This window comes from Apostichopus japonicus, chromosome 1 (assembly GCF_037975245.1).
Source record: "Apostichopus japonicus isolate 1M-3 chromosome 1, ASM3797524v1, whole genome shotgun sequence".
Lineage (NCBI taxonomy): Eukaryota > Metazoa > Echinodermata > Holothuroidea > Aspidochirotida > Stichopodidae > Apostichopus > Apostichopus japonicus.
Window position 1 is genome coordinate 14,897,816 of NC_092561.1, and position 16,669 is coordinate 14,914,484.

Consider the following 16,669-nt stretch of genomic DNA (forward strand, 5'->3'; position numbering starts at 1 on the left):
CCTTCTCCTCTTCCTTCTCCCTCTCCTTCTCCTTCTCCTTCTCCTTCTCCTTCTCCTTCTCCTTCTCCTTCTCCTTCTCCTTCTCCTTCTCCTTCTCCTTCTCCTCTTCCTTCTCCCTCTCCTTCTCCTTCTCCTTCTCCTTCTCCTCCTCTTTCTCCTCTTCCTTCTCCTTCTCTTTCTCCTCTTCCTTCTCCTTCTCCTTTCTTTAAAAAATCCATAGCTTCATACTGATTTGAAATTAGCTTACTTATGTTTTGTATGTCAGTGTGCATTCAAAGATTTGACGAGTATCCATGTCTGCTGTTGCATACTTTGGTGTATTGCGCCCTCTATTAACATATTTCATGTAGTCTTAACCTATAATATGTACTCGTGTGTTGTTGCAACTAAGTTGAGGTTAATGGTTGGGAGATTACCGAACCAGATAGACTTCTGCCGACGATTGCGGTGTTATAGTTTTATTGTCAGTCCAATATATTTGGACCGAAGTCTCTCAGTGAGATTAGCCTTACGGATGGACAGTCCTAGTAGATAATGACCACTCGTTACTATGATTAGACTTGATAATATTAGTTTAAAATGAGTATGTGTTGGATTCTCTGTGTTCACGCAACTGACTCTTCTCTTATTTCGAAACGAGAAAAATTGCAGAGATTCGTTTACGGTATTAACGGAAAGTAGGCTGAACAATATTAAGCTTGATGTGTCCCGAAGGTCAGAGAAGTCAACACAGTACAGACGTGGTATTGAAATGCATGCAGATTATCTTTAAACTGTTAGTATGATTTAAAAATGACGTCCCGTGTCTTGAATTACTTTATATCTGCTCTACTTCTACGTTACGAGCTATATGTTAATGTTACATATCAGTGGCAAATGTGTGTTTCTTTTGACGCTGCTACCAAGAATTGCAACTTACAACATGTACAAACAGGCAGAAGTAAATCGGGTTTAATTTAGGAGATATCAGTCATCTAGTAATACAATCACAGATCTGCTAAGATTGGAAGTGGTAATGTTTTCGTTCTTTGTCGACGACCTACTTATCATTTCTCTTTAACATCACTGAACATTGGACAGCAATTAAAAAAAGGTAGTCTATGTTCAGCTAGTTACTACTTATCAGCTAAATTCGAATGCGTTTCATGTATTAATCAACTTGATTGCCAAATGTTGATGTCGCTACCACGTCCCATTGCCATACCTTCTATATCCTATAACAGCGACAAATTTTGTTGGAAATTCACCAACAAAGGGTTTTATTTTTATTCTATTGAATACTAATGAAACCAGCTGAAGCTAAAGCTCGTCAATGGTAGTAACAAATCTCATATAGTAATTAGTCAGTATGGACTTACAATTACACTAACGATAATTTTGATCTGCACAATCCATTTCCATATGCCAAGTTTATAGATAGCGATCATTGCCTATTTTGAAACATTAACATTTTGAAACTTCCCCGTTTCTTTGACATTTCGAAAAAAGGGCGATATACCACATGACATAATTGCGAACCAAATTTTCAAGTTTATCTAGTCCGTCCGTGTAAAAATATCCTCAGGAGATGTGCCCCAATCCTTCTACAGGGACAAAATGCTGCGACACCGTAATTCTCCATTTACTTGTTAAGACTCTTCCAACCCAAAAGAGTGTTGCGCCCTCTGTTTTTTAAATCCCCACCTACTGTATAGTGACCAATCTCTGCTACTGCAGAAACACACGTGATAAACAACACATATTGTTTCGTTGAGCTTCCCAGCAGTCGTTTACCAGCAACACAGCTACTCAGAAGTTACTCTTACTTTAAGCCAACCGAGGGGATATAATCTTATATTGGTAAGCAAATCATACTTTTGGTGACTAAAAATCCGACAAATAAATATGAATGAATTTGCAGTGTTGCTTTATCAGCAACCAATCGCATTGTCATACTAGGTTTTCTTTTTCAGAAGCACATCGTTCGGGTGGTGATTGCTGAAGTACTATATACATAGTAGATATTCACTTGCAAACATAGGTGAAGGATAAATCCTTCACCATTGTCAGCCGATGAAAATGTGTAGATCGGGAGATTTTTACATTCAGTCTGGAACGACTTAGACTACTTCGTGGATGTAGGGAGATCTTCCGTAAAGGTACATTCCCCTACGTTAATCAGCCAGGAATCAGTCTGTTCAAGGTATTTCTTTCGATATCCTTCCTTAGGATTTACAAATAATTTCGAGTTGCTTAGCATCATGATTGATCTCATGTGTAAGGCAAAATATCACACCAAACAGAACTATCATTCTTCGATACAGGTAGCAAAAGCGTACAATGGAATAGCGACCTTCCTTACAGGTTTCCAACCTCTGGACGTACAATCAGCGTCCATAGCCTAGTGGTTAAGGTGTTTGAATATAAAGCGGGAGGCCCTTGTTAGAATCACGGTGGAGGCTAGATTTTTTTCACTCTTCTGTATTTTCCTCTCTACTTACAATTTATATATATATATATATATATATATATATATATATATATATAAATATATATATACATATAAATAAATATATTCCTATTATTTATTTTATATAAATGTTTTTGTTTTATTCTGTGTGTGTTTCAAGCATTAAACTGGTCAAACGTATTCGATATAATCTATTAATATGTCAGTTGGGAGTCTGACCTCGCTATATTACCGTTATTGCGAAATTTTTGACAAGAGCTCCGTGACCGGGAAGTGCTTGTTACGACCAAATATGTATACTCTACATCGAACTTCGTCAGAAATGAAAACGATATCATGAATTATTCATTTACACGGTATTTCTTGCCGCTGTCGAAAACGAGACGGATCGTTGTAAGTGTTGAGGATTTTTGGAACTGTGCAACATGCGTATTAGAACATATAATCTAGTAAATTGTACTATCTAACTAGGGAACTAATTATTATACATGATTAGAAGCTTAAATTGTTGTTCATGAAATATTGAAATCGAACTTCCCATCATGTAACTCTACTCACCCATTTAACATTAACGTTAGCGTATGTGTAACTCCAGTGATATGCTTAGGCTTCTAGTTGAGCACACACATGTGTATGGCAAACCCAAGATTAGGCCTGCCCTGGGTCCGTCCAAATCGATAACGTTAGATTTGCAGTATCTTAGCCTAGACTGAAATGCGTCGATGTGAACCATTAGCTGTGTTCTTAGTCTTATATAGACACAATAACAACGTGTTTGACATCAGACTCAAGTATATCGTAATTCATGTCATTGACTATCAGTTAAACTTTACATCTCATGCAAATATGGCTAGACGTAGGCCTAAGTAGTTAGCTTAACTTTGGCTTAACTGGCCTAGTGTAGACTACAAATGGCTACTGGTAATACAGATTCCCATTCCCGTAGGTTTCATGCCTGTATTACAAATATTAGGCATACTATATTTTGTAGGCCTATATGTACGAGAATTAGTCCTAAAAAGTGTTCAACCCCAACTTCGCAAGATATTTAGCAGCAGAAATGGAGGAGGGGTGGGTGGGTGGGGGGGGGCTAGCACTAGAGGGGTAGGGTGGAAAATTACAGCATTGTTACTCAGAAGTCAGAAATACTAGTACTGGTAGTAGTATATGTGCTAGGTTACAGTAAGAATCTCGACGAATATGTCAATTTTTTGTATAAGGGAACTTGACAAGGCAAACATTTTGTGGACAAATATGTTTCATTGTATGTAGTGCAGGAATAAAAAAAACTATTTAAATCATTACATTTCTGAGGAACTAGGCCTACTGTACACATGGAAAAAAAATCATGCAGTGGAGTGACTTGGATTTCCCTTCAACCAATCCTTAAGTGTGTCAATTTTTAATATGAGCCCTCCATTCTACTAGAAGTTCAGCAGTAATGAGTAGTAGGCCTACCAGGCCTAGTCATAAATGGTTGATTATTTGCAAGGTTGGAGAAATTCCCATTATTCACTGGGGCTAGGGCCAGCAATCTTTAACAGTAAAAGGATGAGGTGTGTAACCAGTCTTAATATGATGGTATAATGCTATTTCTTTATAAATTTGCAGGCATGGTGTAATCAACATAGCAGTCTAGTGCCAAGTTCACAGACTGTATGCCTACAAGGCCTTTTTAGTGGAACTTTGTTTTCCCTAGTACTCTCTCAGTTTTAGAGTATAAGGAGCTCATTAAGAGGACTGATTTTAGCTGGGAGCACCACTACCTTGTCAACTTCATCCACCAGAAACAGTACATCACAAAAATACACTGAGGCGTCTTTTCATTTGTTTGACATATCTTCACACTGCTAACGACCAATGTTGTAATCCTGTACAGATCGCAATAGCTATATAGTGGACATATTTTTATCATCATCATCATCAACATTATTTCAGATGTTGTCTGGATTTGGTATAACTGTAGGCAAGTACTTACCAAAGGTTGCAGACCTTTGTTACAATGGAGGTTAAGTCCAAAAGGCCCTGTCTCCTGTCAAATAACTTGGTTATTGGTTATCATTTTCAACATTCAAGGAGAGCCAATTATCCACTCCGACTGATGCATCTGTTCCTTGGGGTTCAAGACTTTTGATCCTCTCACCTTCCTCATCAACCCCTCCAGTAACCATGTATTCACGTGTTCCTCAGACCTTAACTATCAATTCATTTCATCCATCAGAGTCAGAAAACCAAGTGCTGTTTGAAATGAAGCAGAAAGTAGTTTTGTATATGTTCACATAGTTTGCTTGTTTCAATGAAAACATCAAAGTTACTCTCCCCGACTTAAAAGCAGCTGTAGGATAGTTTTTTTTTCCATCTGAGACGCAGCATGCAGTCACTAGTAAATTTGACAAGTATTTTGGCTGAACCAGCTGATAATGCTGAGACAATTCGGCATGTTTTAGACATTCTTCATGAAAAGTATGGAATAGGTAAGCATATCAGCCATCTAGTTGTAGCTGGTGGTGCCGAAGGTTATGAATCTTTTCTTGAAGCTAAGGAGTGTATGGTGAGGACTTGAACTGGTTACTGCCTTACTTGGGAGAGTAGGGCATTTGTGAATATTCAAGCTCCCCGATGAAAAGATATCTAGATGCAGGTCTCAGACAATTATTAAGTGTACTCCATAAGGTAGCAATACATATGGCTGTTGCATGTGCTTCTGGATTCAGGAAAACACACATCTTTCTGATGCAGTCATGGGAAGCAATGTGCAGGGAGCAAATGTGCTGTTCACACAATGTCAACAGTATTGAAAATGCAAACTTAACTTGGGAAAAATTTGTATTCATGTATCGTCCAAAAGATCAGATCAGAAGGTTCCAATGTTTTCAAAAACCTGAGTAGCGAGCTTAATGGACTGTCACCTGTTATATCTTCATGCTTGAAATATTGATGCTACTTCACAGTTTTGACAGGATTTTATCCATAGGGATATGTCCATTTACGTTATTTGTTCCTTGCCATGAGGCTGAGACAATTTGATTTGAGGAACTGAACTCCAATATTTCATGCCATGGATTGCCTCACATACCGGAAACTAGTCCTCTTTCACATGGCAGGTATGAAACAATACCCACCTGGCATTCTTGAATATTTTCAGAAGAGGGTTTTTTTCTGTTAGTGTCACAGGTAGAAATAGGTGTTGTTTTGCATCAACGAAGACCATGAAATGTTAATTCATAAAGAGGTAAAGATGTCTATTACTACGACTGGTAAGGGAAGTCTATCCCGTCTCGTCCATTACCTTCCATATAGAGAGCAACTAATGAAAACATTCAAGTCTGAAGTGACCATGTCAAAAGACTGTATGGATGAAAATGACTCTGATTCTGCATTCAAACTAAGGACAATGTCAAACTTTACATTGACAAATTGAAAAATTAATCTAACCTCTTTTGTGCAACAAGTACACCAGATAGTGTTTGCCATATTTTTACAGGGGAAGTTGCTACTTCTGCCGTGTCTAATGACTTGAAGACATTTTATGAAAGGGCGAAGCAGACTTGAATGCTTTCATTTGTTGCGTTGTACCCAATACATCAGAACATCATGCCCAACAGATAATGACTGGAAAAAAAATTCTATCTGTGCGAAGTCACTAGCTTCTTCTTGTAAACTTTTTATCTGTAGAGCTCTTGCTTTTGCATTCTTGTAACAGTTCTGTTGTAGGTAATATTATTAATGCTGGTGGATTTAATGAAGAGAGGAGAGACAAAGCGTATTGTACCCACTATCTACATGACATATAATTTAAGTCCCAGAGTACATATCTAATCACGAGGAAGGTGATTCACGTGTTTGGTTGCATGCAAAAGTCACAACTTACAATCATATCATTAAATATTTTCCTGATAGAGACACTTTCCATGTTGGTTTACAACACATGCCTGATTTGAGAGGAGAGAAATTTGTGGGCATTTATGTCTGTCAAAAGAAATGATCTGTTCCTCAATATGAACACTTTCCTACAAAACCTAGGAAATGGCTTGGAAGCTTCAGAAGATTGGAATGGATAATCTTTCTCTCTTACCATCATTTGTCCAGGTTTTGTATATATGTAGTGGATATGATTTCACATCTTGTTGCAAAGACCACTCAAAAAAAGGTTTCTTGGATGTATTGTATAGAGACTGTGAGTTTATTACAGGTATTGAAAGTGATGGTAAACTTGATTATTGTGGTGTTTCTACTTGGGAAAAAAGACTCCTAGCATTACCTAGATTTATTGGTTTTGTTTACTTCAGAAAGTACTGTAGTGCCTTTGCTGAAGAGAGTCCACCTGAATTATGGATCCATCCTCTAATGATGTCCTTACAAATCATGTATTGTCTCTTGATGCCATACGAGAGGATCATTTTCATCGTATATCAGATGAATCAGAGTGGCTGCCTTCATTTTCAGCATTGAAGCTTCATTGGCAGAGGTGTTGCTGGGTAGCCGAGCTGTGCGCTCAGGCTTGTTACCACGATGTTGCTGTTCCTGACTTTACTATGTATGGTTGGTCTTTAAAAGATGGATCAATCAGTGAGGATGGAACACTGCAGAAACTATGAAAAAGGTGGACAGTAACCAAAAGATGCTAAAGCAAGGGTGTACGTGCAATAAAGGTTGTTCACAGAATTGGTGCAAATGCAAAAAAAAAAGAAGGTAATATGTTTTCCCTCTTTTGCCGCTGTAAGAATTGCAAAAACAGATCGGTACCAAGCACAGCACCTTCTACCAGTGTAGCTGAAACATTTGATCCCAATAGGTGGGAATATTGTTCAGATGACTTCTCTTGTTATTCTGATGAGGACATTTACCACAAAGAAGTTAATCTTCCTGCTGAACATGAAATGTTTGATGATGAAGAATATGTTGCAGTTGAATTGTAGTCATTATCATTTACCTCTTTTTTTTTTCGAGAGATTTTCATGGTAGCCGTCCATCAATTAAGCTGCAAACTTGGCATAAAACATCTCAAAGTCCATTAACATTGTATTAATTTGCATGCCCTGTCCTACATTTTCTACATTGCACTTTCCATACATCTCTGCCTATATTTGAAAAGACAGGTAGACTAATCATATTATTCCATTCCTTGTGACCAAATAATAAAAATAGTCTTCTGCTAAGACTAATTAGCTTTAATTAGCAAAAAGCACACAGTGAAGGAGATGCCGTAGATTTGCAGTCAGGCGATTAGCCAGACATGTAATTTGAATCAATATTAGATTTACAGCAGTGTGCCTTTAGGAAGAAGTAGTCTTCCTTTGTTATGTGTAAACAGAATGTCTTGGGCAATAGGATCTTTATGCTTTCATCACATATCTGTTCTTCAGCTTCTTTAAGCCACTTTTCAGCATCTCATGGCAGACACTGAGACAGCTGTTTTGTCTGCCCACTACCAGATCTTCTTCCTTTCGAAAACTTGAGTCGTGATTATGCACAAGTTTTTGTTGTGCCAAAGAATTATTTGGAGAGGAAGCACCGCAAATATCCTTTTCTTTGGCGCCGATGGCTCTGCACTTTCATCTGCAACAAATCAAAACCAAATTTGTTTGGTTGATACAATATTTTAAATTGTCCTGTCGATCACACCGTGGTTCACATTAATTGTCTACACTGGAACTCAACTGACTAATAAGCCATCTGATATTCCATTTATTTCAGTGCAAACCTGAAGCCATGGGCTTGGTAGGGCATAGTTACAAATCCACACATTACAAAGGTTTTAGAACACATCAACCCTACTTGACAGGATTTCCCATACTAAATGAACGCCTCACCATACATGCATCAAAGTAAAATCAACCAAGCAAGATGCTTTGATATAAAATATTTTATTCCAAATTTTTAAAGAGCTGTAATAAGACTATAGGTGCTACTAAATCGAGTGCCATGCTGATGCTAAATAGCTGGAAACTTACAGATGCCAACTCGCTTTGTTAGGTGTACAAAATACAAGAAGGGATATCAGACTAGGCAATACTGTAGCATTGCCTAGGCCTATATACTTAGTGGCCTCTATATAGGCTACATCACACGCTACATTTGTTTGTGTGTGTCAGTACTACCAGCAGCCATAGAGACATGCTCTGGGCTTAATTAGTCTCTGTTTTGACAAATTAATCCAAGACTCGAGGCTAGACTATATGCCTAGGCCGACATTGAATATTTATAGCCCTAATGTTAGTCTGCCTATCGTACATACACTGGTGTTGATTTCATTTCTTTGTTTCATGACAAATATAACATGAAATAAATGGTATCATAAAATAACAGATATTAGTATATAGTAGCTGTCGTTCTATCCTCCATGGGTGCTACGTAAATCACTTCTAGTCTAAGGCAAAACTAGAAGTATTGTATTGAAGAGCATTGTTCTACTTGTTCATAGTTGGCATTTGTATCACTTGAGGAAGTTATGTATACTTTCTTGTCACAGTAAGTCTAACATGAGTATTAGTAACAGGTCTAGGATTACCTTCATAGTTCGTGTATTGAATTATGGAAACACCTTCTAGGCATGGAAATTTGCCACCCTCAATAATGCTTCATATCTCAGCACATTTGACGTCGGTTTGCCAACTGTTGGCTGTAAATTTCGACTTTCAGCACATTGTTCTCTTGTTATGCAGTACGTTATACGGACGAATTGTAAACACGTACAAACGCTACATACACACAGTCTGTGCATATACATCACGCCGCGCCGAGCAATTTCTGTATCAGCTGACATAATACATGTTACACAATCAAGATTTTGATTAGCTCTTTACTGAAAAATCGTTGCGGCGGGAGAAGTTCTAACAACGCAAAGCGTACTAAATGAGTCCGTCTTAAACTGCTGTTTACTCTAAAAAATAACACTTCCCGAACCATCCAACATTGAGAATTGTAATTAGCATATGAAAACACACCAGAATATGTGGTCAAACCTTGGTACTAAATATGTGCAACGACAGTGAACGATATCGAGCCTGCCCCGATGGAATATGTTGTACAGTAACCCTATTGTTATTGGTTCGGGTCACAAGAATTGAAATGTGACAGTCTAAAAATGCTGTCTCATGTCCTGTAAATTTATGTAAATAAAACTCTTGTAGTCTACTTCAATTACACAGGAATAAGAAGAAGAAAATCACTATATTCCAATTTACATGAATTCTGTAGAAGTTGGATTTGTACTAGGAAATCATTAACATATCCAAAAAGGTATTCAAGAGCCAGTGTTTCTTTCATGACAATTCTGTCTTGTATTCTTTGTAAACAAGACTAAAGCTTAATCAAAAAACAGTTTCTGAAGCAAGTGTGCTTTTTTTTAAATGATTTAAATTCATTCTTTCAATTTTTTAAAACATATTACATAATTCTCTTTCTTCTACCATTTCAGTATGTTACTCTTACTAGCCTGATATGGAAAGAAAGAGTAAATGCTCACAATGGTGAAAGCATATGCCATTGATTTTCCAGAGCATATAAAATCTATACATTACACAAAGATTGTTGCTTTCAATTTTGGACTTCCAGCAAACCTTTCATTCTTAGTACTGTATATACTTCTAACAGTCATTATCAATCACGTTTCAATAATTTCTTTAAAATTTTGCCAGTGGTTCATTGTTCATCCATGTTGTTTCATTTCAGTTCCAATCTTGCCTGTCTATCTCAATATCCTTGGGCTGGTGCATTAACAATTAACAAATTTACCTTGAAAGTAAATGTTTATTAAATATCTAGTTACAGTACCTACTTATTCTGTTCAACATATATTTCTTGCCCTTATAGAAATGCTTCATTTAAGCCTTAAAAAAAGTGCTATTTGGTATTTACAGTGCCGTATTTTTTTGATCTGTGCATTACCAACAGTTGATCTTGTCATCCCATCCATCTCAGGGAAGATCACTAAGCAGTCTTTCTTGCATATCAAACCAATATCGTGTTTAATATTTAAAGATTTTTAGTAACAGCATCTTGTAGATGGTTGTACTTGGTGCTTTCCGTCCTCTTTCTCTCAGTCTTTTCACAATTTTACTACAACTGCATTAAAAACGGTAAAACCATATTGTATTGTTTAAGTCGTTGCAGTTCACCGTGCCATTTTTCTTGAATCACTTATGTACCAGGACTTCATGTATATGATTAACTACTAAATCTTTGTGTTCTTTCTGTCTTTCTTTCGTTTTCAATTTGAAGTGTCTTCACTTTGATGGTTCATTTCTATTATTTGCTACAATATGCTTTTCCACATTCAAATATATACACACACATACAATATTTATATCCTGTTATTAAGGGGGGGGGGGGGAGGGGGCTGTTGTGGGTTGATGAGAGGTGGCAATTCTTTATCAGAGTATAAACAGTGTTTCAAAGAAAGGAAGGTATTCATGAAAATAAAGTATTGTTTAAAGAAGATAACTTGTTTGTAGTTTTTTGTACAGTTGTAGATTTTTAGTCATTTGGTCCATGAAATTCACTTTGTAATCAGCATTTCATACCTGTTAGTGTGTTTTCTGTGTTTCAAATCTCTACGTAAGTTTCGTTTCTCATTTCAAAGTAAGAGTGAAACAGGAGATGTGTTATGTTTCCTTTAAATTAACTAGGTATTTCATTCTGCAGGTTTATCTCAAAGAAATATCCTTTTGAAATCCATGTTCCATTTTACTATTTAGCGGGCAAGATTTATATTTTCGTGACATCAGAAAATCGGCAAACATTTCTGAGGTCACGGTGTTAGACTCCCAACTGATGTATTACCTGACAGCAGTGTCAACATTTAATATCATGTGTTGAACATCAAGGAGAAAAAATCCAACAATCGATTCATAAGGGAACCGAAACCCAAAGTACTTAATTCTTTACTTTCAAATGGCTGCATTGTTCATATTTCAGGTTGAATACGTGTGTTTTGTGTATAACACATTCTATTTTATTTGAACAAAGGTCGAACAGTAACGAACCTAGAGTAAATGATTAATTTAAATACAATGTAAATGTATTATACACAGATGCAGATTAAATAAATACCACAAACCAGACACTCGGTTCAAGGTGCGAAGTGCATATCATTTTAATAAGCTTTGCTTTTCTATAACTCGTTATTGATAAAGACGGTAATTGACATTGAGTTATTTCGATGCAAGTTGGATTAAAAACATATATGAAAGCTTATAAAAGCATGTCACACAAAATGCTATGAATGATATAATTGCCGATAGGTATCTTCTACGACCTTTGAGGCAGACTATTCGACGGTGTCACTGAAGGCATATCTCTCTTCTTCTTGCTAACTAGTTACACAACTTTCAAAAATGTTACCAACCCTATGATTATTGTTCACAACAATATTTCAGTTAACGAACTGTAAGGTGGTTCGAAAAATGGTTGTCAGGGAATAAAGTATATAGCAAGTTAATTGAAATGAAAACGGTAAAACATTCAATAGATTGATTCGAGCTCAAATATGTTATCACCCAGGCACCTTTATATCATAGTATTCATCACATGAGAAAGGCTAATTATATAGCAAATTTTCGTCAGTAATTACAATATTATGAAGGTTGACTACATTGAAGCGATCTAACGTAGTGATATACATGTTTGTTATATTGTTATTTCAACCCAATTTTCCAATGGAACTGAATTTGTCATGAATGAGTCACAAGATACCCTCTACAAATATTATTTATATACTTTGTCTAAGCAGGGATCTGCTACTCTAGCAGCTACCTGTTGCAAGTAAAACAATTATTTTACACTTGTGTTAATGAATCTGTTATTAATGTTCTTTTCTCGCAGTAACCGAGCTAAATGATACTTTTTAAAAATGGAAACGCCCAGCACTACATCACAATTCAGACTAACTCTAATTAAGGTATCTAATGCTTTGACGGTTAAGAACGTCGAGGATTTGGCGTTTCTCTGTGAACGTATCACTACAGCCGAGAGGGAGAAGATTACCGACGCTAAAAAGTTATTCTCTGCTCTTCAAATGTTAGACTTGTTGAGCGAACGAAAGGTCAACGTCCTGATTGACTGGCTAGACTAACTTAAGCTTTTGAAGGCCTCAGAGCTGCTGAAGGATTACAGAATGAAATGTCTGAAAGGTTCGTAAGTAACAGTTATTAGCAACCCAAAACTTCTTCCCATATAAGAGAGAGAGCTTGAATGTGCTATTGAGTTGATTTTGATCATTCGTTAATTCACGCCATTTTATGTTTTAAAAATTCCATAGGCAAAAACGTATACCAATACTAGGGTTTCCATTAAAAAAATAATCGAAAAACCAACAAAAAAGAAAATATAATATATATTTACATGTGATTAAATGGTTGTCATATGAAAAGTGCTTGAACAAAGAAATGGTTAATTACTTGCTCTTTAACCTTCATTTGGGAGAAAACATTAACTTGATCAACGTTATTTGAACATGCCAATATGAGTGAAGATTGTAAACAGCAAGAAAGAAGGTATCAACAAAGTAAAACGTATATCAAATGAAAGAATTTCCAGATACAACCAAACCTCGGCAAATAGCATGGCTCGTACACAAGTATCAGGAAATACAGATTTTCTTCTCTTTTTCTTTGGAAAAGACATTGGAAAAGAGCAAACAAAATGATGGCTAGAACAGAGTTTGAACAAAAGAACTCTGGGTTCCAAGGACATGGCATGTTATACAGAGACCAATAGTTCGAGTTCTGTTTAAGCTACAGCTGGTACTTACTTTCCAATTTGTCGCTATTTGGTTGATGCAAACATGCTAAATCAAATTCGCGTCCAAAGTCCTGTTTTTGGTGAACAAATTATTTGGGGTAGTTCCACACTCACACGTATTTTATTGTTTATCTACATTCAAATTAACATTACATTGTCAGATAATCAGAGAGTCAAATTAATTCCACCTGCCAATATCTTTCTATTTATCTAGATTACGAGAAGTTGCAAGATATTTGTAAACATGACATACCCTTGACGTATTTCTGTTTGTCGTGTGAATTGAAAATTTGTCCCGAGTGTGTTCTTTCTTCACACAATAATGAACTTTGTGACCCCGTTAGGTTAAGCGACATTCCTGCTGAGATATTAAAACGTAGTCAGGCACTTATCGAAAAAGCAGAAACAGCAAAGGCAAGCACGACATCCGCTGAGAGGTTACTGGTGGAAAAGCATCATCTCCTTTCACAATTCCGAGAAGATTCCCGACGAAAGATCGGCAAAGATTCATCGGTTTTGATAGAGAATATAGAGAGAATCAAAGGAACTTTGTTGAGGGAAATCGATGAGCAAGAGAAATGTGATAGAGAACGAATGATTGACGAAAGGAAAATTATTCAAAATCTGGATAATGAAGTGGAGAAGTTTTCAAAGTTTAAACAACGGTCAGCTGAAAATAAATTGCACGATCTGCAAGAACTCAAAAGAGCAATGGACCGTATCAAACTTATCCAGAACAGCATTGATCAGCAGAATGAAACTCTCAATGAGAAAATGAATTCTTTCTTGTACAGGCGGGTTCCTAACGATGGAACATTCTGCGTAATAACAATGACTAAACTAGTAGGAAGTCTTGTGTTGTACCAGAATCAGTTACTACACATATTCGATGAAAGGCAAAGCAATGAGGTAATTGTTATTATTTGCGTTAATCCTGATGATACTAGTTGTGAGTATTGGAGACGTCTTGTCAAGACTGATAATGTCAATGATCCTGTCATTTCAATGAACACAAGCATGTTTTTTAATAATAAACATTACGCTTTATTTGCTGTAGGTAGGAAAGTTTATGTTTTGCGTCCTAAGTTTGTAGGAAGCTTGTATGATTCTGCAGAATCAGTTTTCTCCGTCTTGATTGATACGATTCCTGAAGGTTCTTGTATTACACACGTTGCCAACCACATGACATACGGTAACAAATTCATCCTTTCTTCAAGCCAAGACCGCTCAAGTCGTGAGTACGATTTCTCTGGAACTGCTCTTAGAGTAATTGACATAAAAGATCATGTACAATCACATGCTATATTCAAAATCGCTGGATGCAACAGCAAATTTGCAATTATTAGTCAAGGCGTTAATGACGCAGTACTAATTAACTCGGAAAAATCTGTCAAAAAGTGCGGAGCGCTAATACGCCCGTTAGAATCGTTTGGTATGTCACCGGTCGACATCGTCTACGTAGACGATCAATGGGTGGTTTTGTATAATAAAACATCAGAGGACAAGGGTTGGAATGTTGCACAGTTTAAACTCGACGGAGAGTTTCTCGAGTATTGTTTTAAAGGTACATCACCTGATGCAATGAGCGTTCCTGTCAGCATTGCCCGTTGGGGCACCACTGTGTATGTCAGTCTTGCTAACACCACTGTTAAGAAATTTGAGTTACAGTAACAAATTAAAATTTATTTTTATGTTAATATGATGTCATAACGTCCACTGAAATATAGATTTTTTCCCTGTATTTAGTAAAATTGTTGTTAATATTATCATTTAAAAAAAAAGTGAATTGTCGGCCCTATTGCTATAAGTGAGCAGTATTTTGCAGTTGGTCAGTCTTTGTTATCGATTAGAAAAAAAAAACAAAGAAAAAGAAGTCAATGTCACACATAGAAGAGACACGAGTTCAATCCAAACACGTTAAACAGCAGTTGCAATGTTGAGTGACAGTTTTTCATAGTTGATGTGATGGTTACAAAAGAGCGTTCAGTAACTTATGTTCTTTTTATTCATGCTGCACATAAAATATCAAAACAAAATCGATGCATTTCGGTTAATCAAAATAAATCAATTAAACATCTTTTTATCGTTTACGATAACGTATGTCTAGCTCTTATTTAGCAATGCTTCTTAACATACCTAGATCGGTATATTTTCTTACCTTAATCACAATTTACCATCTTTTGATTATTGTCTGTGATGAATTTGCATGTATCTCTTAATCGTTAATATGTCAATTGTTAAAATATTTATATAGTTACAGCTTCGCAAAAATTTCTGTTGTTATGGAAAGTCTTATTGTTTCATCTTTTCACTATTTTGGCTAAACTGTGAAAAAATATGTAAACTACGTTTGCTTGAAGTAGTTTAAAGTTGCTGCAACAAATATTTGTGCTTTCCGGAATAATGATGTGATAGATTATAAACGTTATACCCACTTTTCGTGTTTTATCAAAACTGGGTTGCAGCAACCATGGTCTGGTGTATCCTCCATAAAACCCTATGGGGTTTTCTCAGAAATAACTGCTTTAGTGTTACCGGCAACTAAATTGGTTTATTACCCCTGTATTAACAAATGGCTTCTCGCTGGCAAAAACTTACTGTGTGAAAATGTTAAACTCAATGGTATTATTTTTAAAAATTGAGGTCGACCCCAGGACCTATGCCCCTGCCCACCCCTATTATTGAGATATATTTTCAACGATTAATGCTTATTATTGATATCAAGAAGGACTTCGCATGTTGCCTACATGTCTTTTACACATGTTAAGAATATAATACAGCAAAATGTTTCATAACTTTGAAAAATATTGTTTTAACCATAACTTTAATGGCGAAGATTAAATTTATTTATGTTGCACATATTGATTCTTTTTCAAAATTGGGAAACAGTTTAAACTAAATAAATCAATTCTCTTTCACTTGAAACTTATATTAGTAAACTTTCTATCTTGCCAATATCTGGCATAGATTTCTTGGAATGATTTATGTTATAATTCCGGTAAAAGGAAAACCTGGAAATATGTACCATGCACAATGGAAAAATGAAGGAACAATTGAAAATAACCATATCCACCCCTCTATCCTAAAGAGATGATATCTTTACTCACATCAGACTGTTAGGGAACTGGATGAATTATGAATAATATGGTATCACTTTTATCTTTTGGTAAATTCAGATGCACCTAAAGTAAATATATCTGTGTGGTACATTATATATTTTATTCTGAATCAAGTCGGATGTATCCTTTTATAGTGCAAGACCACCTCCACCCCACCACAACTCTAACACCCTTCCCCTAATTTGACCATTACTTATATGATTTACATCACGCCAATCAATTATTCTACAGAGTGTAACGTAATTAAAGCGAAACATGCCAGTGCTCTTACAAAAGGTAGCGGTTGCTAATGGTTATCAACTCTTGTTATAAAGCTATAACCAGTTTGGTTGGAACTCTTCTTCCATCTTTGATACCA

The 16,669-nt window shown here is 36.2% G+C and overlaps 1 protein-coding gene across 4 annotated transcripts; it reads left to right on the plus strand.

The window, feature by feature from the left end:
* The first annotated feature begins 461 nt into the window (after positions 1-461).
* Positions 462-16,070, plus strand: LOC139968674 (uncharacterized). Of its 4 annotated transcripts, none has more exons than XM_071972978.1 (3): positions 462-775; positions 12,275-12,582; positions 13,407-16,070. In XM_071972978.1, exons 2-3 carry the CDS (start codon positions 12,567-12,569, stop codon positions 14,861-14,863), a joined length of 1,473 nt encoding a protein of 490 aa, XP_071829079.1. In that variant the 5' UTR covers positions 462-775; positions 12,275-12,566; the 3' UTR covers positions 14,864-16,070. The 4 variants fall into 4 exon arrangements, with proteins under 4 accessions (XP_071829079.1, XP_071829051.1, XP_071829059.1 ...); XM_071972950.1 differs by lacking the exon at positions 462-775 and adding an exon at positions 1,739-1,839; XM_071972958.1 differs by lacking the exon at positions 462-775 and adding an exon at positions 1,953-2,182.
* The last annotated feature ends 599 nt before the right edge of the window (positions 16,071-16,669 follow it).